The sequence below is a fragment of the Lygodium microphyllum genome, chromosome 21, assembly GCF_053477565.2.
Source record: "Lygodium microphyllum isolate KBCC chromosome 21, Lygodium_microphyllum_v1.1.10, whole genome shotgun sequence".
NCBI lineage: Eukaryota > Viridiplantae > Streptophyta > Polypodiopsida > Schizaeales > Lygodiaceae > Lygodium > Lygodium microphyllum.
The window spans coordinates 8,719,869-8,747,867 of record NC_141155.1 but is presented as its reverse complement, the minus strand read 5'-3'; the positions used below and the strand labels follow the sequence as shown (position 1 = coordinate 8,747,867).

Here is a 27,999-nt window from a genome sequence, read left to right as displayed (position 1 = left end):
ATGGCCAAGACCCTAAACGAGATAGGTGCCACATAAGTGGGGTCATATTCGATAGTTTTAACTGCCCTGCGTTGCTCAGCATTGGTCATTATTCGACAACCTTTTTTCTCCCATTGGATCCTTAGCGTAAACCACTGCTGCAAGAATGTGGAATGTGAGCTTGCCATCTACGTGAGCTCGTGCAACTCCTGTTCAGGAGCAGAACGAGGAGGCTTACGATACGAAGTGATAAGTCTTCTGAGGGCAGCTTGATCCTTCGAGATTTCGTCGTTTGCTATCAGTTCGGCAGCAATTTTGGGGACTTTAGTGGTCATAAGTTTGTATTCCTCCCAAGTGCATGGTAATGCACGAACATCCGAAGCAAGCGTTTCGTCAAGAAGACCTAGGTCTAGCCTCTTGTAGCTTCTAGCAAATGTAGTGAAAGTTTTGTCTAACCGTCTGTGTAGACTTCCCTTCATGTCTGTTATTTTCAATGCTCACCTGATGGTCTGATGTAAATATTTACTACTTAATTCAATTATCTTCACAAAAGAGAGTGAGAGAGAGAGAGAGAGGATCATTCTGTAGTGCACCAACTAGAGAGAGGCTATGTGATCAAGGCATCTGCTATTGGAGACCCGCAGCCATGAGGGAAGGCTTCTACACTAGGCGAATATAGTTCAAGGCCCTATGGATGTAGGTGACAACATCTAGCTCCAGGTGAGAGTAGTTTTGGAAGGTCTTGGCAGTCTATGACAACTTCCATTGGTGTCTAAACAAGGCAGCTGAGAGCTGATTTTCTCATGTTTCTCATGACAAAATTCAAAATTTTCTCTCTCCTCACTATTCTCTCTCATTCTCCAATCTATCCCTATTCTTCCTCGATAATTTCTAGCAAAATCAACCATTAGAGGTGGATATCTTGACTAATCTTTGCTATGGACCCTAATTTACAATTAAAATTAGGGTCAAACAACCACCTCGGGAAGCGTGCTCAAAATTGAAGCCTAGCGACTTGAATTTCAATCATTGAAATTGAAGCAATTTCAAGAGATTCAGGTGGTCATTCAGCCAGCAAACATTTGGGCCTGAATTTGTTACCCAAGAAGCACAATTGAAGGCCAATCTCTATGCAAACCAAGGGGCAAATTGGTTTGAAAGCTTGCTGGTCATTTATGACAGCAAGAGGGTCACTTGGATCAATGAAGGAGATTAAAGAATCTCAATGTACTCTATCCATTTACAATAAAAGATAAAGAAATACCATGATGGGGCATCAGTTTTGGGACCAACAAGCTATCCATCGTCCAAGATTTAGTGGTAAGTTGTGTATTCAGCTTATATGCTTTAATTGAGTGTTGTAATTATTGATTAATCAAGTTACTACCACCCTCTCTGAGGAGGAAGGCTGTTTCCGTGGTTCCATTGCCAAGACACCATCAATTACCTTGACTTGGTGGGCCTGAGGCACCAAATTGCAAGTCACAAGCTTTACTTTAGGGCTGAAATTGTGTTCAGCTAAGCACTAGCAAGAATGTCTTCATACAGTGAGATGGGACCAACTAGTGACAATGCATCTCATCCTGAAAATGCACATAATGAAGGGAAAAATGCAATGTCTAATCTCAAAACAAGCTTACATCATGGACAGCAAAAAAAAGGCAATTGTAGACCAAGAAGCAAGTCCCGAGGCACCAAGATACTAATGACCAGCAAGGAGGTGAAGAATACGATGACCAGTTGAAGGCTCGCTTCAAGGCAATAGCTAACATGTTTGTCTAATTGGTCTAAGATTGTAGAGATTTTTAAATTCTTCCAAAAAGGTTAGCAAGGGCAAGAAGATGTCATCTTCAAAGGCATTTGGGCAACAAGAAGCTCCCAAAGAATAGCCACCACAACCTAAAGATGCATCAAAGATTAGTGATGAGCAAAAGCAAATGGTACCAGTGGGATTTGACATGCAAATGCGAAGCCATCATGGTAGTGCCAATCCAATGGGTTTTGGGCAGCCATGTATACATGAAAGTGGGGAAGTCGGGATATTTCGATAAAGGCACTATTTTCCATGGTATGGTCAATCAAGGACCACATATAAGAATGTACAGCACAACCCCTTATGATATGCAGCAACCAATGCATGGTGTGCAAGGCCCAATGCATTCCGGTATGGTTGGTAATATGCATAACCCAATCTATGGCAGCATTGGCAAGATACCCGGGGCACAAAGTGGCATGTATGGCCCCTAGTGCTTTTGGGGCTCAAGGAATGAGTGCATGTCATGCAAATGCTTCTTATAGTGCTGGTCATGATGTAACTACAGCAGTGGTAAAGTTTGAGGCCTTCACTCGAGTACAAGATAGGCTGAAAGCTTTGGCTTTATTCAACAATTTGATGCAACCTATTTGGGAGGTAACTTCACCGAATCCTCAAAGATTTGAAAGGCATCCATGTTCTTAAAAGGGAATGTGCTTCAATGTTGGTCCATGCTCTTGGTGCAAGCTCATTCTAAGCTTGAGGGGAGTGATATGGAGATACAAATAGATGGAGTTATTATGTATTGTGATAACATTAACAGCATTATGTTGGCAAAGAACCTAGTCTGCCATGCAAGGATGAAGCATATTGAAGTCCACTACCATTTCATCAGAGAGAAGGCCATGGATGGAGAGAGAGACGAAGAGGAAGCTGATGATAACCAGTGGTAGAAGTATACTCTGAAGCAAGAAGACCAACAAAGCGGCTTGCTAAAGAACAAACACAGCTATAGCAGGTGGAATCAAGGCAAAAAACAGTAAACCCATGGTCAGCTGTTGTCAATGACTGCCGAGCAGACATGTGAAGCTGGGTGGCTGCTAAGACTGCAAAATACAGGTCTGTCCACCCTGTAAATCAGGTTGCCGACATAGTAAAGCAGCTGCCTGCTGAAGAGAATAACAATGCAGAGCTGTCTGCTGCAAAAATGCACGTATGACAGCAGCTGAAGGTGGACACATTGGTGGGGAAAAATCCTCAGGCTGGCCGACAGACTGGGTGGCAGCCAACTAATGTAGATGGCAGCTCCAGATAATATGGACCGCAGCAATAAGCTCCAAAAGATTGATGCAGCAATAGCAGCTCCAATAGGCAACATATACCAAGCATTGAAGAGAAGAGACGAAGAATGAATGAGATGAATGATTGAGAGAATCAAGGTGGATGAATGTCCATCCCCTATGCAATGAACTGTCTAGGGTGGCACCACGGCTGTCTTGGGTGGCACCTAGATACAAATAAAACCTTTTCATGCCTATAAATCGAGACCAAAATAGGGATTGATGTAATACAATGCACTTAAATGACTCTGGCTGCTCAAACACCCCTCTTAAGCCCAAAAAGGTGCTCATATTGAAAGGAAACCTGTAAGGAAGAACAATGGACAAGGTGTGCTCATATTGCCCGAAACTCCACCTCAGGAGAGAAGCCACTAGCTCTGTGTCTCCATGTTGGTAAGAATGTGTTGTGAGTGCGGATAGAGGAAGCATGAAGATTTGCATTGGAGAAGAGTGCAAGTGAGTGAGTGCGACAGAAATGTACTTCTCTTGAGATAAGAACAGTAATTTCTATATTCTATCCTGCGAATCCTCATGCCCAATATATGCTTTTCATTCCCCAAATCTTTCATGGAGAAAGCTGATTTCAATTGATCTTTGAGAGCATCGAAGCTAGTTTTTCTTTTCCCAGCTAGCAACATATCATCCACATACAAAACAAGTATGATGGGGTTGCCATTTGTATCCTTTTGCATGTACAAACAATGATCTGCATGGCTGCATGTAAACCCATGAGAGAGCATAAAAGTGTCAAACTTTTTGTACCACTGCCGTGGTGCTTGCTTCAGCCCATACAAGCTACATTTTAGCCTACACACCAACTACTCTTTTCCAGGAACTACAAAGCCCTCAAGTTGTTTCATGTAGATCTCCTCATCAATGTCACCATGCAAAAAAGTTGTTTTCACATTCATTTGGTACAACTCTAAATCCAATACAGTAGTGACAACAAAAAGCACGCGTAGAGTGGTCATCTTCACAACAGGTGGGAGAAGACCTCTTGGAAGTCAATCCCTTCCTTCTGTGCATACCCTTTGGCAACCAGTCTTGCCCTGTACTTGCGTTTCCCATCAACTGTTTTTATTTTGTAAACCCATTGGTTTGGAAAAGGTTTTCTTCCTTTCGGCAAAGACACAAGATCCCAAGTAAACCCATTGATTTGGAAAAGGCTTTCTTCCTTTCGGCAACGACACAAGATCCCAAGTATCATTAGCATACAAAGATTTAATATCTTTATGCGTAGCTAGCTCCCACTTACTACTAAATTTGCATGACTTGGCCTCTTTATATGTAAGAGGCTCACCCTCATATGTAAGCATCAGATAGTGCAAAGAGGGGTCATACCTATGTCGCTACCTTGTTAAGCGTGTAGACCTGAGTACCCAATGATCTACATTCTCAAGAATCGGATCTACATCTAGAAGCATGTTATTTTCAGCATTTATTGGCTGTTGTAAGCCATTTTCAGTATGCTATTCATTTTCACTCACTTCCAGCACCTACATCATCTAGCTCAAAAATAACCGGCTGATCATCAATTTCAGCTTATGGTACAACATAATGAGACTCATCATTTGAAGTAATAGGTGGCTGCAAATTCTGAAATTTGATCTTTTTCATGTCTTCATCAGAGGCTAAAGTACTTTTCAATAACTTTGCCTCATTAACCACAATATTACAACTATGAACAATTTTCTTGGACAATGGTAACCACACTCTATAGCCAAATTCACCCTCATCACCATAGCCCATGAAAATGCCTTTGGTGGATTTTGGGTCAAGTTTACTCAGCTCATCTCTAAAATGCACAAAAGCATCACAACCGAATATCCGTAAATGGTCATATGAGGCCGATTTGCCAAACCAAACCTCCTCAAGGATGCCATTATTTAAGGACCTGTTTGGAGAGCAGTTGCAAATGTGAACCGCGGTTTTAAGTGCCTCTCCCCAAAATTCATCAGGGAGATTAGCAATGGATAGCATGCACCACACTCTTTCATATAAAGTCCTATTGTATCTTTCAATCCACACCATTGGAAAAAGGGCTATAAGGAGTTGTAAGCTCCCTCTTGATTCCATGCAAGTCACAAAAAAACTTAAACTCGATAGATATGAACTCACCCCCATTATCAGTTCTCAAGCATTTCAATTTTCTACCTGTCTTAGTGGTCACAAATGCATGAAAAGGTTTGAAAACAGCAAACACTTCACTTTTCTATTTCAACAAATAAACCCAAATCTTTCTGAAACAATCATCAATAAAAGTGATAAAATATGCAGAGCACCACCCAACGATTTCACAAGCATACTACATACATCAGAATGCACTAAGTCCAAGACATTGGACTTACGGGAGATACCTAAGTAAAGGGAATTTTTCATTTCCATTCCAAACTAACGGTCATTACAAAAATCAACTTTAGAGCCTTTTCCATCAGCCCTCTTCAAAGAGGTAAGGACATCAAGTCCTTTCTAGCTCATATGGCCTAATCTCGTGCCACAACTCCAAATGACAGCCAATTTCAGCAACTGCAAGAAACTTGCCATTCAAAGCTTTACAGTGCGGACAATACAAAGTGCCCTTCTTGGTTTCTTTTGCAATTAGCATGGAACCCTTTATCAATTTCCACAAACCACCACCAAACAGTGTAGTGTAACCATGCAAGTCAAGCTGTCCAACAGATAGTAAACTCTTCTTGATGCCAGGCACATATCTGACATCATTCAACACAAGCTCTTGCCCATAATCCACAGAGAAGTGTACATTGCCTATCCCATCAATGCTGCAAGCATGGTTATTTCCAAGATATATTTTTCCATAACTGTCTGCATTGAACATAGCAAAATACTCCAAGCAAGGAGTTACATGGAAAGAGGCACCAGAGTCTACAATCCAAGTCTGGAAGACACCATCATCAACTGGCACAAGTGCATCAATCACATCAGCCTTGGTAATCTGCATATCCTGTATGTGACATACAAGGGTATCATAATCTATTGCACATAGTACATCAGCCTTTGCATATCCTGCATGTGACATACAAGGGCATCATAATCTACTGCACATAGTATATCAGCCTTTGCATCCGAGAGCTCCTCTATGACAACACTGGAGGCCACATTGGCCTTTTCCTTGCCTCTAACTACCTCAGATACATCTGTCTTATCCTCTTTCTTCTTTTTCTCTCCCCCATTCTTCTTTCTCTCTTGTTCCTTCTTGTAGTACCTGCAATCACGCTTCTTGTGGCCCTTCCGACCAGACTAATAGCAAGTAATATCACTCCTTTCCTTTCCTTTGCTCTTGCGTCTGTTTCTCTGTACAACATTTGCATTTTTCTTTTGAGCCCTGCCTCTAACATTGCAAGCCGAGTTGATGCCTTCTCCACTAGACTTACGTCTAATTTCTTCATTTAGGATTGAACCCCTCATACCATCATATGAGAGATTGGGGTTATTACCGAGACAAACTACCAAGGTTTCCCAGAAATTAGGCAATGTCATGATTAGAAAGATCACCCTTAACTTATCATCAAAATCCAAATAAGCATCCTTGACCTGATTTAAAATACTAGTAAGTGCACTCAAGTGCTCAACTGTAGGCTTGGACTCATCCAGCCGCATATTCACCAACTTGCGCATTAAATACACCTGATTAATAGGTGTGGTGATCTCATAGGTAGTTTTCAACTTCTCCCATATTGCATAGCCAGTATCTAAACCCTTAATGTCTATAAAAATCTCATCAGTGACACCCATCTTTATGTAAGGCACTGGTGAGATATTAGCAATCACACCTAATGTAGCCTCTTTATATGAGACAGAATGAAGACATACAGGCTGCCGGAATCCCATATGCACAGAAAGGAAAAACTATACCCATCCAACAACTATAACGCATTGTAATTGACTACTACTTTTAATAGATGAATGAATACATAATGATGCTTTTCTTTATCAATTAGTGTCAGTCTTGTACTTGTCAGTCCTACACAAGATTGTGTTTTTGAGTCCAAGCTTCCATCTTGGAACCTAATTCACTTGTGTAACAATTGTGGTCTTCAGTCAATGTCGTCATGAGTTTAGTCTATGCTTACAAGCCGCCATAGCCATGCTCTAGATCCCGCGTATTTTAAAATGGTATCAGAGCTCAGCTGAGCATGGCCCAACTCTCCTTTCACTCCTCTTAGCTCCTTTCCATATCTGCTCAGCCCAGTTTGAGTACTGGATCATATCTCCAACTTCTTTTGCATTCCTACCTTCAATGAAGCTTCCATGGCAGCTATAGCCAGCAGCACCCTGTCAGCTTAAAGCTTTCATATCTCTCTCCATAGGCCAAATCTCTCTCAACTTTCTTCTCGAGAAGTGTTTCTCTGCTTCCAGAGCTCCTCCCTGGCACCTATCATTGAGATTGGGCAACTATAGCTTCAGCATTGCCTCTTTTCAAAGTCACTGCCATAACTATGTCTATCGACAGCACCTATCTACCTCTGTTGGAGCAGCCATATCTCATCAACCGGGCCATATCTCTTCAATCTTTCTTCTCGAGAGTTATTATTCAAGTCCAGGCGCAACTTCTTGGAACAAAAATCAAGGAGATTGATGCACACCATGCCTGGCATTTGCATTTTCCCAAATCTGGGCGCAGTTTTGACAGCGACCACTTTGAAGGCTTAGATCTCTCAACTCAGGCAAAACGAGTACAAACCCTCTTAGGGGGAGTTAGACCAATTAGTGAGGATCCTCCATCTTAAAGAGTTTGAGCTGCTTCGACTTGTGGAGCTCGTGGGAGCTTATTTACCAATCATTGGTCCATGTTTTGACAGGACAGCCATAGCCACTTACCTTCAAGCTCATTTTTCCTTCATTTTCTCTCTCCTGCCACTTAAACCAAGCTAAGGCCACTCTAATCTGAAGTTTTCAACAAGTAATCTGAAGTTTGACAGGACATAAAGACTAATGCAACTATTGCAAGCAAAGTCAATGAAAAAGTAGATCAAGAGAACCAAAAGAACAAGAATAAGAAGAAGAAGCAGAAAAATCATGAAGACTTTGAAGTGACAAATAAAGTGAAGTACAAGTACAGGAAGCTAGACAAGAAGAACTGCAATGAATCAAATATCTATGTCAAAAGAAATGCAAAAAACCGCAAGGGCCTCACGGTCCTTGATTATATTTTTTACTAACTTTTTTAGCCTTGTATTGCCTAGCCCAAATGTCGTTATCATAAGCTCGTAAACTCCTCATGTAGCCTTGTACTACAGGCTCTGTAAGGCCCCTGCTACAATCTCTAGATGACCATCATGTTTGTGGTACCCACACTTAGCCTTTTCTATGATAGCCCCTAGTGTTTTGCCATGTTTATGATATGCCCACACTTTACAGATGTTACTTTACACTTTACAAGTGTTACTTTCACTAAAGCCTCTACACACTTTGTACTTTCTGGTCGTGATTGAGGAGAACTGTTGAGATATTAGCAATCACACCTAATGTAGCCTCTTTATATGACGCAATTTGGGATGAAGAAATACAAGTTGCAAGAATCCTATATGCACAGAAAGGAAAAATTGTACCCATCCAGCAACTATAAAGCATTGTACTTGACTACCACTTTTGATAGATGAATGAATACATGATGATGCTTTTCTTCATCGGTTAGTGTCAGTCTTGTACTTATCAGTCTTACACATGTTTGTGTTTATAAGTCCAAGCTTCCATCTTGGAACCTAATTCACTTGTGTAACAGTTGTGGTCTTCAGTCAATGTCATCATGAGTTTAGTCTATGCTTACAAGCCGCATAGCCATGCTCTAGATCCCGCGTATTTTAACAGCCACAACCCTTTTGTTAGCTCTGGCCCAATCTGCATCAAACATTTGTGCGGGTTTATCTTCCTACAAAGCATCCTTACAATCCTTTAAGAACAATACGCCCTGCATACGGACTTTCCAAAGGGCAAAGCCCTGACAACCAAACCATTTGATTTCCATCAAACTCTTAAAGTCTGAACTGGAAGAAGTTGCAGTCATTTTTATCACGAACACGAGTAAATGCACTGAACTGCAAAAGCACAAGCTAAACCAGCAAATACACTATTGTTCTTGCCCAACCAGCAATAAACCTCTGCTCTTTTCACATAAACCAGCCACCACACGGGCAAATATTGCAGAAATTTACCAAAATCAAAGCCCCAAATTTCCAGGTCCAACAATGTGTTAATGTCAACCAATCTAACTGAGCTCAACAAAATTTCATCAATACATGAAAAGCCCTAACTTTTCTGGATCCAATGTCAAGAAATTTTACTCCAATGAGTAAAATCTCAACAAATTTGGTAAAATCCCCAATTTAATTAAGGTCAAGATGCACAATGTCTGTAATTTTTGTCACAAATGTCACGCTCAAGCATAAATAACATCAAATCTGGGAAAAGCCCCAAATTTCCCAAAGCACATTTACGCAAATTTATGATTTGTGCTTATGCATGTGAACGAGCGGAAGGGGAGAAATAAAAATGAACTGAATTTCCTGATTTAAAAAATTTGGAGGGGAGTCGTGTCGCGTCCGTGCCGCCCGCATCTCCTATCGCCTGCCCATTGGTCCCCGCTCGACCCCATCGCCCAGTCACGACAAAGTTTGACACACGTCCACCCGTCAACCTGCTGCTGGCTGCCTGCATGTCACCTGGGTTGTTCACCTGCGACTCGCCTGTCGCTTGGTCACGCAGGAACTACAAGAGTCGCCTTAGTCTGCGTGGTCGGCAACTAGTCCGACTGCTACCTATTGGTCTCAAGAAGCGTGCACAACCTGTGTTCTGATACCACTTGTTGTGAGTGCACATAGAGAAAGCATGAAGATTTGCACAGAAGTGTGCAGGTGAATGAGAGTGACAAAGAGAGTACGATCTGATTTGGGTGTACCAACAAATATGTTGGTACACAAAGAATAAAATGCATTTATACTTAGGGCTTGTAAGGGTGCATTCACATGTACAACATAAACATACAGGTGTACAATACACGGAGGTGAATAAAGGACCTTTACATCCCAACAGAATGCAAAGGCAAAGCCACCAGGGGAGGCATTGACCTGCCGGTCCCATCGCATCCACGCAGCCCGCATCTCTTGTTGCCTGCCCGTTGGTCCCCGTTGGACCCCGTCGCCCAGTCACGAGTAGTGGTCCACACTGGTCCACCCGTCGACCTGCCCCTGGCTACCTGCATGTCGCCTGGGCTGTTTGCCTCGACTCACCTCTCGCTTGGTCACACAAGAACTGCAAGAGTTGCCTAAGTCTGCCTGGTCGGCAACTAATCTGGCAGCTAGTCCGACTGCTACCTACTGGTCTTGGGAAATGTGCAAAACCTATGTTCTGATACCAGTTGTTGTGAGTGTGGATAGAGGAAGCGTGAAGATTTGCACAAGAGAAGTGTTCAAGTGAGTGAGAGCCACAATGAGAGTATGATCTGATTTGGGTGTACCAACAAATATGTTGGTACACAATGAAAAAAATGTATTTATACTTAGGGCTCGTAAGGGTGCATTCACGCATACAACATAATAATACACGTGTACAATACACGGAGGTGAATAAAGGACCTTTTTTTCCCAATAGAATGCAAAGGCAAAGCCACCAAGTTGTAGCAAAAACATCCAAAGACCCGACCTAGGTAGAACCTATAGATCAGTGTGCATACAAGAGCCACTATAGCAGAGTGTAACCACATTGGGAAACTCACTTTCCCAAAACTACATATAATGTTTGGGTCTCTAGCCCAAAGCCCTTGTACCTTGTACCAAACATACCTCTCTGACAGATTCAAATGTTTTGCTCAGCTCCCATAAAATGTTTATCTGTATTCGCAAAGATCCCATAATCAAACACCGTAGTGTTGAACAATGCTTGTTATACCTATGGCCAGCTCTAGAACCAGACAGCTTTATAGATGATTGGCTGTGGCTATCAACCAATTCCACACTGTTCTTGCATGCGCATGCGCACACACACAAAGAAACAAGGGGTGGACATTTTTGTTGTCACCGACGCCCCCCCATCCCCATCCCCATCCCCAAAACCCATACTACAATGCTATGCAACAAACTTTTACACTCACTCTTTGACAACTCATTTCTGTAGGCAAGAACTTAAAATGGAGGAGAGAATTACCATGTTAATACTAATGATGAAAGCATATAATAACACGATGAGAGCTGAAAAAGCAACAAACTAAAGTATATGAATGGCCATTTCTAGCTTCCTGTCCCAATCCCATCCCATCCCTGTACCGCCATCCCAGTCTCATAGGGGAAAGCAATTCCTATCTCTGTCCCCATCCCTGTACCGCCATCCCAGTCTCATAGGGGAAAGCAATTCCTATCTCTGTCCCCATCCCATGTCACAGTCGCTATGCAACAAACTGTTACACACTGACAACTCATTGATGTGGGCAAGAACTCAAACTAGAGGGAGAATTACTCACTTTAATACTGAGATGAATATATCAGGAGGACGTGAATAACTCTTCTCATCTAATAGCATACACAGACGGACATAGTGTGCTACCCAAGACAAAGGTGGCTGGAAACTAAGGTGCCCAAACAAAATATGTGCATGTCCAAAATAGAGCTGGACAATATCTTGACATCACCTCTCAATAACATTTTGTAACACAGAATGCTCCCCAAAAACACATGCAGATGCAAATTTACAAAACTGAATGAATCTCTAAAAAAGCCCCCTCTCAATCCTGAAACCATGGACTCCATGATGAAGGTTCTCCAAAATAGGGTGCATAGATGGAGAGTGGGCAAGAGCCCCTTCTCAGAAGATGTGCATCAATAACAGACTGAAATCCAATCATTCTGAAATGAAACTCAACCTTGTGACTCTCCTCTCTCTTGTCTGGAGTTCAGAAATGAAAATGATCAGCAAAACATGAGATAGCCCCATGTAGGACAAAGATTTCCATCTCCAAGACTAGGTTGGCTGCAAGAGCACTTCAAACTGGCCATAAACTGTAGATCTCAGGACAAAGCAATAGAGAGACCCCCTGCACACAAGCAAGCCTGCAACTTGCCCCTTTCACTAAATCAGGCTCCAAGTCCGTGAACATGCAACCTCCTTATGGATTCGTAGTGATTCGTAGTGACTCTAGGCTGAATTCTTAACTGCAGCCTCTTTGTGCAACCTCCCTAGGGATTGGGTAGCAACTCTAGGCTGAATTCTTAACTTAATTATTAGTTTATTTTTTCAATCTTTGGTTGGATCAGCATTATAAAAAAACATGACTAAAACTTATGATACTATGGTAATAACTCAAGAGACTATACGTCATTTGGGTAGGCTTTGCTAGATTCGTTGTAGATGGGACATGGATAACAATTGGCTTCTCACATTGACACCCATAATAAGAATTAGTTGCCCAGTTCTAATCTTCTATCCTTGTATGTTTAGAAAAGCTACTTCCCAGGGGCTTCTATGGACAAAATGCCATTTATTATTGTATATGAAAAAGCTATTGTTCTTAATAATGCAATTCCTTCTATAAATATTCATCATCAATGTGCACATGTGTTCATGCATGCATTTTATAAGTTCTGACTCTTAGTTATTCAAAGGTATTTCCAACACATTGTATTCCACTAATATTATCCACACTGTCCGCCCTCAAATTGCATTGAACCCATCCTCACCAGATCCAATATGGTCACAGGTTAGGACTTACAGGCACAGTGCCAAAAATGCATGCCGTAACTTCTATCAAACAACACATCATCCAAAGCAATATCATCACAATTTTAATAAGCATCCTGATTCCTCAATAGTAGGGCAAGCTCAAGTAAGATCGCCCTGACTAAAATGATGAATGGACTTTGTCATTAATGGGTAATCCCAGCACAGAAGACTTCATAGCCACACAAGACATATCAATCATAAAAATCAGTATAATCATATACCAATGGACTCTCCTCATGCATCTACTTTGGCAGATCCTATCCCTATATCTAGTGGAGCATAGGACAATATGCTAACTTTGCTCTTCCAACTGTTACAAGAACTTTACCAACATGAGTATGATAAGAAAGCCATTAACTGCTTTCCCATTTCTTAGTATCAATAGAGGGGGACAGTAAACATCTTTTCAAACCACACACCAAAGATATGCTGATTTCAAGGCTCTAACTTGCTGAAGTCTTCCACAGATAATGGTCATGCCTTTTGGATATACTAGCAAAAAAGGAAGATGTGGCATTCTACTGAGAAGGCATACAGTCAAATAGGTCACTCTCTGCTATGACACAGATCATGTAGGTTAGGATCAGACTTACACAATTTTGAAAACCCTTCCAAAACTTGACTTAAAAGACAGGACTTGACTTGCAAGAGGGAAGGTGCCTTTTCGGCACATGGGACCCAGTGGAAACATCACGAACCAGGCATACCTGCACATTATCAAGGACTGCCACAAATTGGTCCTGTCCGAAGCCATCACGTCTATGGTTGACTATCCCTCATCTCACTTACCATGTGCCCTAGTCATGATTCACGGATGTGAACTGGTTCTCAAAATTCTATGCCTCATTCTCAGCTGCTTTCATTGGGATGGAAGAGTCATCTATGTCTGATGTGCAAGAGGATGTGGGAGGGGGAGAGAACAGGAGGAAAGGACCAACAAAAGGCCAGAGGCATACAGCATGTTCACTGATAATTACAAGCATGATTTTCAAGAAGCCTTATGTATAGGACAAGAGCCTCAGTGCATGATGTTCAAGTACCAATATTAAGGCCTTTGGTCCAAAAAAAATTTGCATTCTTACATTAATAAAACAAAGACATGCAGTTCATTCATCATACAAGCATGCAATAAAGGAGAGCAAAACTTAAATCTTACACTGAGCTCCTTTGTACAAAGGACACCTCGTAATCGCAGGTACCTATAAGAATTTATTGAACTCTATAAGTTGTTATGTCAGGGCAGGTCTTTACCAAGAATATACTCCAGTCATCCAAAAGGGAAAAATATGATGCCAAACAATGGATGGAATACAAGATTAAATTTCATCTTGAAAAGTAAAAACTTCCCTTACTTCAGTAGGAAAAAGAACAATCTAATACATTACAAAACACCACTTTAAGAGAAAAAAAAGTCATATGCACACATTATCAACATTGTACACCAGCACATTCTAACTAGCTAACTCGCACATTCTAACTTAGCTTAGAATCTAGAGTAGCCTAAAAGACAATATTTTGGACATAAAGGCATCACTAGTAACTTTCTCAATGACCTCTAACAAGCTGCATGCTCGCTCCACTAGTTATCTGTTACTGGTAAGAATCACTCTAAGCTACAAAATGTATTGATGAGCATTTAAAAGAGGAAGAAGGATCATAGCTCATAAACACATCTTGATGCAATATGCACACATTATCAACATTGTGCATCAGCACATTCTAACTAGCTTAGGACTTTAGCTCTCGAGTAGCCTATCCTGACCTAGACACTCAAGTTGAGTTTGGAGAATTTCAAAATTTGGGGGATCCAACTACAAAGAGACAAATTGTTTAAAAATCTCATTTTTCCACTTCCCCACGCCTTTTTCATCAATTATATTTCATTTTTGGACATAAAGAACAAAAACAATTAATGTCAAAAACATGATCACTAGTAGGTTTCTCAATGACCTCTAATAAGCTGCATCCTCCCCCAAACAATTATCTGTTAGTAGAAAAGAATCATTCTGGCCTGGAAAATGTCTTGATGAGCATTAAAAAGGGGAAGATGGCTCAAAGCTGAGAAGCAAATCTCCATGCATCCAAATGAGAACAATGATCCTTTGATTAAATATAGCTTGCATTAACAGTCAACTAGAAAGTCCCAACACTGCCATGCTCTATCTTCATGTACTTGTCTGACACCTAGGCTGCACATTTGGTCTACATACTTTGCATTATATATCACAATGGACATGAAAAAAGGTGTTGTAGACATCAAAAATATTAATTTTTGCTTATTAAAGTAGTTTAGGGGCTCCTCTAGGGAAACAATCATAGCCAACCTTCTTGAATATCATAGAGAACACCTTTTGCCTACCTTTTACAATTGTAGCAGTATAAAGGCACCCCCCTTGGCACTCCTCAATCGTTACTATACTTAAATTACATTGTTCTCCACTATATTATTTGAGATGCAATTTTAGGTGAGCATGAGATACACAATGGAAGCAATAAAAAATAACTGCTTCACACTGAATGAAATGAACAAGAGAAGGAAGAACTTATGAACTAAGAAAATGAAGAACCAGGCCATGGAATCCATATACCAAAGCATGAGATCAATAAGTACGAACCAAACATGTAAATGGCCAACCAGATGAGTGCCTCGAGTCTTCCTCTCTCCATAAGATGCAGGCCTGCAAGAGTGCAATAGAGAGTGGAGATGAGCACACGCATATAGGCCATGATGGCATGCTACCCCATGGCAGGTCAGCCAGTGGTTGGTGGCAAAGAATGTGCAGTTGGCCATAAATGAGGGCACCCATAAATGGAATGCCCACCCCAACTAAAAGGCAGCCTAATAAATGCCAATGCAAGCCCAAATAACCCATCAAATGTACATCAAGGTCGAATTGTACACTGCCTTTCTCCTTGAATTGTTGAGATAGAAAGAGAGAGAGTATGCACAAATTGGAGATACAAATTCATGTATTTAACCGGTGTTTTTAATGTTGAAGCACATGAATGGCACAATAATGAAGTGGCTGAAGCCTGTAAATCTCCACAACGAAATAGCAGCAGCAGGTAATTTACTCAAATGGCTGGAAATAAAATCCTTACTGGCACAATTCCACTCCAATGTTGGCCTCATCAGCTCCAATGGACCCAAGGTTGACATCATTAACCTCGAAAGACAATCCAAGAGATTGGGAGCAAAAGCCCCAAATTTTGAAAGCTGAAAACCAGAAAGTGCCAAGACAATGTCATAGAGGGAAAACTCAAAGCTCAACAAATTTTGGAAAAGACCCCAATTTTTAGAAAGGGCTGATGGGAAAATTTGCGGCCATTGTGATCCAATTGCTGTCTATGCCACCCGATGTTGATGGAATGCCTGTCAATGTTGCCCGATGTCATGGAATCCCGATTTCAAACCAATGTCTGCTATTTTGGGGAAAAACCTAAATTTTGGCTGCCAAAAAAAAAAGCCTCTGGTTTCCACAGTTATCAATTGCTCAAGAATTTGCATGACTTGCTATGAATTTTTCCCAAATCCATAGTGTCATGAGGACATGTATTTTTGAAACCTCACTTAACATTTGGATTAATTTTTAATCACATGATTAAGTAAATGTTGCACATGTGAGGTGCAACTAGGGTTAAAGTAAATTTACCAACCCGCGACTCAAGAAAATCATGGGATGTCAAAGACAAAAGTTTCTATAAGTTATGTTGCACAAATACTTAGTGGTATCTGCTGTCAATTGTTGGCCTAGGTCATTCATTTGGCCATAAGTGTCAATTAGTGACACTAGAGACGCGGTGTTTAATGGTACCTAATGCCAATTTGATGGTCAAAGATGGCGCAGAGACACTCGAGAATGGAAGTTGCCAAGCCAATTTAATTATCGGCCAGTCAAATTAATTTTTAGAGCACCAAAATAATTATTAGATTAATTTTCATTATTTAAAGACTGAAAATTAATATTTAATTATGGATAAGGCTGGAAAAACCATTTGGGAAGACTACCACTTGTCAAAAATGCCCATACAAGAAGAAAAACATTTTTAGTGTATTCGGCCTGCAAGAGAGAGGGAAGAGAGGCTGCTAGTCTGATTTGCAGCCATTGGAGGACCTTCTAAGGCAGCCAAGGACAAGAGAAGACCAATCAACAACAGGTGACAGCATCTACAAGCTCTTGAGACAACGCAGCAACAGTAAATGACTAATTTTCTTCAGTTCTTTGCATCTACAAGCTGTTGTGGCAGGGCAGCAGCTACATTTGACTGATTTTCAGTCATTCTTCGCAACAAAACTCTGAATTTTCTCTCTCTACAGCTTTCCCTCTCATCTCCCAACCATTTCACAGCCTTGCTCCGAAGATCTTAGCATTTGGACCCTTGGAGGCTGAGAAATTGCAGATTTCCTTGCTGTAAAACCTAATCTGCAACAAAAATTAGGATTTAGCAACAGCCTCGGGGAGCGTGCCAAAAATTGGAAGCTCCAAGCCTTGGATTCAACAAGGTTGAAGCTGTTTTTAGCCTATTCAAGTGGAAGGACTAGCAAATAATTGAATTTGGGGCATTTTCCATCTCCATCAAAGCGGGTGAAGGCCAATTAAGTGTCTAAATCAAGGGACAAAATAGATTGAAGACTTGCCGGTCACTTTGGACAGCAAGGGGAGTTGAAATACTGAAAGGGATTGGGAGAATCCCTTTGTAAATCAACTTCTTCTTCAATAAAGCTAAAGAAATACTGAAAGGGCCGCCAATTCTAGGGCTAATCGGGTGTGCATTGTCCAAGATCAGTAGGTAAATTTGTATTTTCAGATTCGCTTTAATTGTTTGCTGCCGTAATTAAGTTGTAATCAGGGGTTTACCAGCCTATCCGAGGAGGAAGGCTGGTTACACATAGCCTTCTCTAGCCTTGGCCTCAAAGAGAGCATGATCTCAATGTTGATTGTACGAGCTCTTCAAAAGAAAGAAGAAACACATCAACTTTCTATGTCTATCGACAATGCCTCACAGTAGCATATGTGACCATCCTGACAACAATGCTCGTGAGCATATGTGACCATGGATTCCTTGCCTTGGTCCAGACCACTGTCATAGTGCTGTGCATTTGCTCCTAAAAAATTATGGATGAAGGAAGGGTAAAGGGCAATTAGCAAGAATAAAGATGGCAATCATTGTTTGCTACTCCATCTATTGGGTTGATAAAGTCAAGAGAGGGGTGGAACTCTCCTTGTTTTCAGTGCACTTGTGTGAGTCAAACTCTGGAAGCCATGTCCTCCCCATGTTTTTCAAGCTGTCATGGTTTGAGATCTTGTATATGATTTGAGATCTTGTGTTAGATGTGACTTAGGGAGGGACGGCAGCTTTATTGTTTTGACATCACCATATGATTGCAAAGGGAGAGAGAAGAAAAGCTGATGGCATGAATGAGGTGATTGACTAAAAAAAGCAAGGATGTGAACAAGAAGAACTAAAAGTGGAGATGAGGAGGACCTTTGCATGACAAGGATTGCAGGAAGCTTCACTGCTGAGAAGACAGCACAGAATTAGGAGGGAGCCAGGAGAGACAGCTCACTATACCATGCACTCAACGGCATCCTGTACCTCAGGTGTTCAGACTGTATCTAGATTTACTACATGCTTTGTCATATATCCCCAAGGATCTCAACTACCGTGAGCTGCTTTGCTAGATGCTGGATGTCATATTTCATAAAGCATGAAGTTCGGGAGGCTGCAGTCATTATCTCGCCTTCTTCATTATCATGGACAGGCTTGCGAAGGCTCTATAGAGAGCAGAACTACCTCACCCTGTGACAAATCGATCCATAAGTGGGAATGGAAGAACAACAATAAATGGAACCACTTAACTTCTACAGCCTGGAGTATGACTGAGCACCTCTCCCTGAGCCAGCCCTCTATTAGCCGCCACCCATCACTCCAACTCGACCTCCAACTACCTGATCGAAGGTAAAAGAAAATTTCTTCTCATTTTTTAATTCAGGTTTCATTTACAAGAAAGGGCTTGTGCTCGAGCAACATCTCTCTGCTCTTGCAAGTGTCTGAGACACATTTCTTGCAAAGATTTTGTGAAATTTTGGGTCAAAAATTAGGGGCTTTTGATGACAGCTCAGAGATTGCAAATGTATATCAGTGACAGTCTACAATAGAATGAATTTGTGCATTTTCGGACAAGAAATTTTGGGGCTTTTGCGTTTTCAGTACTATTGAGCACTATTTATGCCTTGGACAGCATGTATTTCAGACAATTTTTGACAAAGTGTGATTAAATTTGCTATTTACAGCAAAGTGCTTGTTGTAATTTCTGGAAATTCTGAGATTTCTAGGTTGGTCCAACTTGAAGTATTGCTCTTTTGCTCCTTGATCAGTGACATTTATCATGGCAAATCAGGGAGGTGATCTACCCACATGTGTCCAAGGAGGATAGGTTGGATAGCAACAACTATTCTCTATAGTCAGTCATTTATGATAAAAATGTGTTGATTGCAAAGAATCTTTGAGATTATGTCAGCGGTGAAAAAGTTAGGCCTAGAGTTGTGGCTCCTACTACACCTCCTCCAAAAGGATATCGACAGTGAGCAATTCGGCCCACTCAGCTTTTTCAGCCCGCTCCAACTCAGCCACTTCCCCAAAGATCAACAGCACAAAAGGCATGGGACACACGGGATGCTCATGCATGGTTGCTGATTGCATTGGCAGTTCAGCATTCCATCATCCCACACATTCGATCTACAGCTTCTTCACGAGAAGCATAGCTAACCCTAGAGCGAATGTTTGCTAGAAAGAATGAGGCACACCTCTCTTTCTTGAAGAAAGCGCTTGAGATTGTGAAGATGGATGAGGGTGATTCTTTGCAGGATCATCCAAATAAAATTCAGGACTTGCATGAGCAGCTTATGAATGTAAATGAGTATTACTCAAATGCACAATTGATATCTACTACTTTGAATTCATTGCCGCCCTCGTATTTAGCCTTTTATACGGCCTTGAACCTCACTATGAGGCTTTCCCCACAGCCACTTACTTTCCTTACGCTAGTCAGTTTACTCTTAGAGGAAGACCAAACGAGAAAGAACAATGGGGTGGATGTTATAGCTTCTGAGCAGGCCTTTACGGCAAGGACAACCGAGCTAAAAATGCTATGCAGCGCTCTAGGACTTCGACTGTTTCACAAAGTAGCAAGAAACAGGGGGACCACTACAACTACATGCTTACAGTGATTCAGATTAGCCTGGTGATTTTGATTCTCATCACCCCAGTAGTGGTAATATTTTCTTTCTTGGCTCATCTTGCATCTCTTGGCTTAGCAAGAAACAATCCACTGTTGCCACATCCTCATGTGAAACTGAATACAAGGCAGCTTTCACTACCACAGTTGAATGCGTATGGCTTAGACGCTTGTTAGCTGATTTAGATATATTTGTCACCGAACCTACTTCTTTGTTCACTGACAGTCAGAGTACCATTGTAGTGGCACGGAACCCAATGTTTCATGCATGCACGAAACACATAGAGATCTACTATCACTTTGTTAGAGAGAGGCTACATGCAGGTAATATCAGCCTTGTCTACTGTCCTACTACCAATAATTTGGCAAACATCCTCACCAAAGCTCTTCCTCGTGACAAATTTGAAGCATTCCATATGTTTTAAATTTGATCTCCTTTGGTGGATGACCCTTGTATATTGATCACTCTTCACTCCAAGGGGGTTTGTTGGGTTTGACTCGTGCCTACGCTCACAAAGGGGTGTCGGTGATCCTCTGTAGAACACTAGGGCACTTTTTACGCTCCTTACAAGAGGTTTTTTCCCCTAGGTTTATTTTCTTTTATTTTATGTGTTTGTGTTACACAATTTGGGAACTTATCATGTTTTACACCTTTCGAGTGAAAAGTAGCTATGGAGATGAGAGAGGCATTGACAAGAAAGCCTCAACCATGGTAGTTGTAGATTCCATTTTGAAAGAACAACCTACACTTGTTTTGCCACAAGCTTCAAAAATGTAAATGGAAAAACACTTATGGCACATTTGTTTACCACTTCGAAACCTCATCACAAATTACAAATACAAAAATATGCGAGAATAGCAGGTGTCATTTTTGCCTGCTAGTATTGATCAACTTGCCTTATATGTTTCCCAAATTGCTGACAAACATATTTCAAGTTGTAGACACAAGGAAGAGAAGGGTTACTGCCACAAACTTTGAATCCAACTTGTTGCAAGAGATAATCTGTTTACCATAGAAACACATTTCAAGTCAATCACTCACAATCAACATGGAATGAAATATAGAACTCATTGAAAAACAAGATGTTAGAAACCACTTGAGTGTACTTCAGTGTTTTTCCCTTCGTGAATTGTATTAAATATACAAAGAAAAAGAGCAATATGGAATTGAATATAACTTCATCATGGAACAAGGAGAAGGTAGATCTATTTCCCTGCTTGTTGTCAACGTGGATCCTAATTTTTCAAAGTTCTATGTCCTAGATCCAAGCATCTTTGCTACATCATGAATAGTCTTTATGACAAAGGTATTGAGACCGTATTACATTAGAACACAATTTTAGTGCCTAAGTGCCACTCAAATTGAGCAAGATTCTATGCAGTCAATATAGTTCTAAAGTTCAAGTAGGTAGTAGCAACAAAGTTAGTTGCATCACATGATAAACTTTGTTGGCATAATTAATATCATTGATAAAATTTGAAAGTGTGAATATGTTTAGCTTGCAATGGAAGTGACATGCTTACATCATACCAAGAATCATGATCTTACAATCATCCAAGCACTAGTTAAGGATTGAAGAGTTGCTACCCCCCGATCATCGTACTACTCGGCATCGTCTACTCCCCACCTGTCCTACTCGCCACGTCCCTTGTTGGCCCCTCTTTCTACCTTTCCACACTCTACTTTCTGCTTCTTTTTCAGCCCATTTTCTCCGTTGCTTCCCCCCCTTCCCCCCCCCCCGCCCCAACCCCCACAATTTTTCCCCACCAATGTTCCCACTCCCTCCCCCCCAAAACCCACTTTTCTACTCCCCCCAATGTTGCAGTTCCCCTATTGAGCTAAAAATGCATTAGTCTAACTTAAACAGACCCAAAACATGCTTAATTAATGAAGAAAACCTTTTCTTTTAAAAAGATACGTGATCCTAAAGAGTTACTATGTCCCACATACAAAACCCTAATTTGGGTGCCCAAAAGTTTCTATAAATAGGCATGCAGCCCACCACTCTCCCTTAATCTCGTTTTTGCAGGTTTCACGAACCATAACTCTGCTACCCACACCCTATTCATGAAGGACATCGCAGTCAAAGCTTCCACAAGCCACTTACTATTATCCGACACTTGATTCCAACATTCTGCACATGGTTGTTGTTGTCGCCACGCCTAGGGAGCTATCGCCTACTACTAGGAGTTGCCACCTATAACTAGGAGTTGTCGCCTACTACTAGATGTTGTCTTTTCTCTCTCCTCTAAATGCTGCGTTTGCAGTTTCTGGCTGCTACCCGACCTCTAACATTTGTGTTTGCATCTTACAGTTGTCACCTAGTTTCTCTCTCCTCAGGTACCTGCGTTTTCAGTCTTTCTCTCTGCTGCACTACTGTCGGCATCAGATCTAGCCTTCCTTGGCTGTGTTTACTGGTGTTTGACACTTAGTGGCTGCCTTTGCTGTGATTCAGGATCCATTTGGAGTACGACACACTCTAGAGCTTATAACCTCTACCTTGATCCCAAAAATACGAGAATTCGAGGTTCGGTATTCATTGCATAGTGTGTTTGCTACATGAACACTGCATATTCATCATTTATTCACTTTATTATTCATTGTGTTCACTATCTCTAAGCTACCCTAACCCCAACCCCCTAACTATGTTCTAATTTTATCAATCTATGCTTTGTCATACGATTGGTTTCATGCTTTTTTGTGTTTAGAGCATTTCTTCACATGGTATCAGAGAGCTAGGTACTCTCTGAGAAACCTTGGCCTTTGATCGGAAAGCTCATTCACAAAAGCAGGAACAATAGAAGGGACAGATGACACCGAACACATTCACAACATCGCTCCAATCTCCACAACCAAACATGGACCGAAACGATCAAGAATGGGCATCCCAACTTGCTACTGCCTAATCTGACATGGGCGGAGAACCATCAGACTACCATAGAGTCCACAAACCATATCAAATTTCTGCCGCTAAGTATGATCTCATCTTTATGCAAAGGGCTTAGCAGGAGATTGATGGTAAACTTCAGTTTTCTCCTTTAGATTCGGTATACATAACTAATAATCTTGCACGAACTTCAAAATCTCCACTACAGACTAGCTATCTGCAAGTGAAACATGGCTCAAATTACATATCACTTCCGCAGTACTTCTTTTCTCCAATGCCAAGTATGAACCCTATTAATTCAGATTCTATGCCAACTAATTTTGTATTTTCTGTTGAATCGGATGCTCATCAAAAAGAAGCTCTTCACAACAAACTTTGGTTATGAGTAATGAGGAAGATAAGTATTCCTTCATGAACTCAAAACTAGGTAAGAAGCTAAAAGAAAAACTTGTATGTATTCCTACCCTTCCTTTTCCTTCAAATGATTTTATTTCTCATGGTCAATATGGAGTAGGTGCATCTTCATCTAGTGCATTTAATGGGCAAAAGAAACCTACAATGTTTTCCACAATAACATTCATCACAAATCCAATTCAGCTGCCACCCATCCCTCCCTCATCTTCCGATGCACCTTCCTTTCCACTTCCATTAAGTCCACCACATTATCCACCACACACCACACCGGGGGGTTCTGCACATTAAGTGCCCCAACCAACATTTGGTTAAAGGCTATCGTGTCCCAATGCCTCCACTTCCACCTACAGTATCATATAGACCTATGTCGATTTCGGTACCTCCGTAGCAATTGGCACTCATTAAGCATGAGCAACGTATTTTTGCATGTCCATCTTTACCCCCTTCTACTTTTTATCCACCACCACTACCATCTTATTCCATCTATCCATCTTCCCAGACATCTCATGGTTCTAGTTCTTCATCTGCCAAGCATGCATTTAATGATAAGACTCGTTTCAATGGATCCAACTACACCACTTTGTCAAATTTGATGAGGCATGTCTTAGACTCTCAAAACCATGGGATTTAGTACAAGGGTTGGAACCTCAACCTGATCCTATACTTATTCCGTACGAGGTTGTCCTCTCATGGAAGGCTCATAACACCTCCGCTATTGTCAAGCTTATGCAAGGCTTGTTGCCTGAGTTTCACTCTCAACTTCAGCATTTCAACCTAGCATCCGAGAGTTGTGAACACTTGATTGACCATATGCGGCTCCGGGATAGGACCCGTCGCAACAATTTGGATCATGAGCTCCAAAAATTTCAAAATCACCGACAAGGATGACTTAAAAGTCAAGTTGGCCGAGTATCGACGTCTCCTCGCCGAGTTCCCAACCACTGGGGCTCCTAAGTCCTTTGACGATTAGGTTACTCTGTTGCTTAACAAGCTACCTAGAAAATATTTCCATTTTGTGCAACAAGTGATTTCACAATCTCAGATGCCCACATTTTATGAGTTTGAGTGTTAACTATTGCGTTACACATGGTTGTCCAATCGATTTCATAACACAGCAACAAGGCAAGGGCACACAAAACCCAAATCAAAATCAAAATCAAACTAGGACTAGTGAATCCCAGGGAAAAAATCAATCCATACTTAAACCAGGATGATAGAATGTACCTTTAAAAAATAGGTATTGTCAACATTGTCAAAAGGCTGGCCATTGTGATGATGAGTGTTGATCTAAGGCAAGAGCCACATAGCCCAAATCAAAGAATCAGACCCCTGGGTAACCCCTAACAAGGGGCTCCTAATTCCTCGCCGAGTTCCCAACCACTAGGGCTCCTAAGTCCTCTGACAATCAAGTTACCCTGTTGCTTAACAAGCTATCTAGAAAATATTTCCATTTTGTGCAGCAAGTGATTTCACAATCTCAGATATCCACATTTTATGAGTTTGAGTTGTGATGATGAGTGTTGATCTAAGGCAAGAGCCACATAGCCCAAATCAAACAATCAGACCCCGGGATAACTCCCAACAAGGGGTTCCTAAGTCCTCGTCGAGTTCCCACAACCACTAGGGCTCCTAAGTCCTCTGACGATCAAGTTATCCTGTTGCTTAACAAGCTACTTAGAAAATATTTCCATTTTGTACAGCAAGTGATTTTACAATCTCAGATGCCCACATTTTATGAGTTTGAGTGTCAACTGTTGCGTTACACATGGTGTGAAGAAAACTGCTACGGTTTGCACTGAGGACACACAGAGTGTACGACCACAACAGAAACACAAAGAGACAGACACAGAGGGCAAAACTCAAAACCTAAACGCAAAACTCAAAACTCAAACACAGAAACGCAAAACTCAAAACTCAAAACTCAAACATAGAAACTCAAACACAAACAGAAGAAGGGAGAGAGAGAACACAATTCTGAAGTGAATGAATGCTGTAAATGAACGTATGAGTGTACAGTGTGCTCAAGGGCATAGCAATGTCGGAGTGGGACGTCCACCAAAGACGGATCCCAAATCTATGACCACCAGTCATTTTCTCTCTATCTTTCATTTTCATATTGTACGCATTGATAGTAAAAAGAATGTTGTGACTGATGCACTGTCATATCCCTGAATAATAGCACCTGCTGCCCTATTTGCAGGCTCTCCATCTGCAACAAATCCCACAACATGCTCTGGGCCAATAAGCTCAACACCTGTAACCCACTCTGCTGCAAGTACATCTGCTGACTTTCCTGTCCCCGATGCATCATGTGAAGATATGAAATACATTTCTCCACGAGAATAAGCAACCATACCATGAATGGATCGCTTGCCTGTATCACTCCAACCATCAGCAATCAAGGAAACTCCTTTTTTAGCCCACATGCTCTTTCTAGTCACTGCTGCTTGCTCAACAAGGCGCTTTTCCTTGTCGAGCAAAGTGGTGCGTAAGGTCTCTGATGATGGAGGTACATACGAAGGGCCATACTCACTAATCTTCTTGCACATCAATTTAAAATACTCTGACCTGGCTGCACGAAATTGAATGTGGTCATGATAAAAAAAGTGTGCCACTGATGTATCCACCTCTTCCTTCTTCTTGGGATCCCAACTAGCATCAAGTATGCTTTGTCTACGTGCAACATGTGGCGTTGTTGATGCCATGGCCGATGCAATGCCTGCAGTAGGTGTGGAGGTAGCACTTCCTGATACTGACCCTGCTCTAGATACATCTGATGGGGATGGTGTCACAAAAGTTGCAAGGTCAATTGCAACACGTCGTGGTCTAGATGCAAGATAAGCTTGTTGACCTGCTACACGGTCACGAAGCTCCCTTTGCTTCTCCAAGGTCACATTTGGACAAAACTGCACCTTTGAATTTGGCTCATGTAGGAGATGAGCTCGGACCTGATTATGCATAAATATTAAAATGGAACAAGTGGCAATTGGTAGTCCATATTGTAATATTTAAGTAACTTTGAAAAATTAAAATCAATAAAAATTTGAAATACAAATGCTCAGCTCAATGGATTACCTTGTTTACTCCACTAGTTCGCTTGTATGGGCAAAGCTTGCAAGTCCATGGTCAAGATCCTCCACCACTCAAAGGGCGGTCAGCATTTACTTCTTCCCACCATGACCAATCATCAGACCTTCTTCCTCGACCACCAACCCGACGAGCGGGGCGGGAAGATGAAGCCATTTATGATTTCAGGCTGAAAATTGAAGGTTCAAGAGTCGAGAGAAGGAAAAATTGAAGGCTGAAAATTGAAGGGTCGAGAGAAGGGAGAAGGCTCAAGAGTCAAGACTCACTCAAGAGTCGAGAGAGAAGGAAAAGGGAGAGAAGGGAAAGGGAGAGAAGGGAGAAGAAGAAGAAAAGAGGAGAACTTGGAACTTGGAAAAGAACTTAGAAGGAAGACTCAAGAGAAGAGGAGAAGAAGGAAGAGAAGGAAGAAGGTTCAAGGAAGAAGGAAGAAGAGAAGGGAGAAGTGAAGAGAAGGTAGAAGGAAGAAGAGAAGAAAGAGAAGAAAGAGAAAGAAGAGAAAGAAGAGAAAGAAGAAGAAGGAAGAGAAGGAAGAGGTTGGAGGTGGGAAGAGAAAGAAGAGAAAGAAGAAGAAGAAAGAGAGGGAAGAGAAGGAAGAGAAGAAAGAAGAAGAAGGAAGAGAATGAAGGTGGCTGGCCGCTGAGGGCAAGATGCAGGCGGGTCCCGAGAGCAGGATGCAGGCGGGAGTAGAACGTGAAGAGCAGGATGCAAGATGCAGGCGGGAGTCTGGGCGGGAGTAGAATGCGAAGCGCAGGCGAAAGCAGAATGCGGGCGACCGGGCGCAGGTAAGTTTTGCCTGCCATGTGGCGTTCCCTGCCCCATTTCAGACAGGGTCCCTGCTGCGTTCCCTGTCTGAAACGGGACAGGGAACGTTCCATCATTTGGAAACGCGGTCCATGACGGATACATTCCGGGGACGGCGATTCCACATGCCGGAGGGCCGTTCCGGCTGTTTCCTATCACTATGAGATATTGTAAGATCAGCATGAGCTTAGTCAATATATCTACAAATTTGTCCAATGAAGGCACAAACTCTAGGTGGATGGTGTAGTCATGCATGCCAACATGCCTTGTCCGCAAACTACTGATGGATTTACTAGCTAGTGCAATAGCACTTTCATTGTCACAAAAGATACCTATTAGAGTGGCACATGGGAAGTAACATGCCACCGATAAGTTCCTTAGGAACACAACCTCTATGATACCATCAATGGGGGCTAATGCATTGCCTCAGCCATGAAAGTTGCCACCATCTCCTTTTGATAGTTGGGCTAGGAAATGGAAGCCATACCCAAAGAGAAGAGGTATCTGTTGTGGAAAGCTGAATGTCAAGATCTGGTGCCCAATCGAAATTGTATAATCCTACAAATCCAAACCATGACCATAAGTTAATCCATAGAAATCAATACATCGAACATATCTCAACGCACACAAACAAGCTATTTAATGTGACATTTTAGGCACATTGAAATAATAACTAAGCAATGATACCAAGTAAGCTAAAATTGGACTAGTATGAATCAACCAAAGTAATTTCTCTACAATAGATCTACATGTGTGCTCATCAAAGGG

General features: G+C 41.6%; 1 protein-coding gene across 2 annotated transcripts in view; it reads right to left on the bottom strand.

Moving 5' to 3' along the window:
• Nucleotides 1-27,999, bottom strand: part of LOC148017722 (RNI-like superfamily protein) — a 195,190-nt gene that overhangs the window by 122,980 nt on the left and 44,211 nt on the right. For both annotated transcript variants that reach the window (XM_087662246.1, XM_087662247.1), the window contains exons 5-6: nucleotides 20,939-21,044; nucleotides 13,958-14,000 (exon numbers count right to left, since the gene is read on the bottom strand). In XM_087662246.1, the coding sequence (XP_087518372.1) occupies nucleotides 13,958-14,000; nucleotides 20,939-21,044 (149 nt within the window). The remainder of the gene's footprint in view (nucleotides 1-13,957; nucleotides 14,001-20,938; nucleotides 21,045-27,999) is intronic.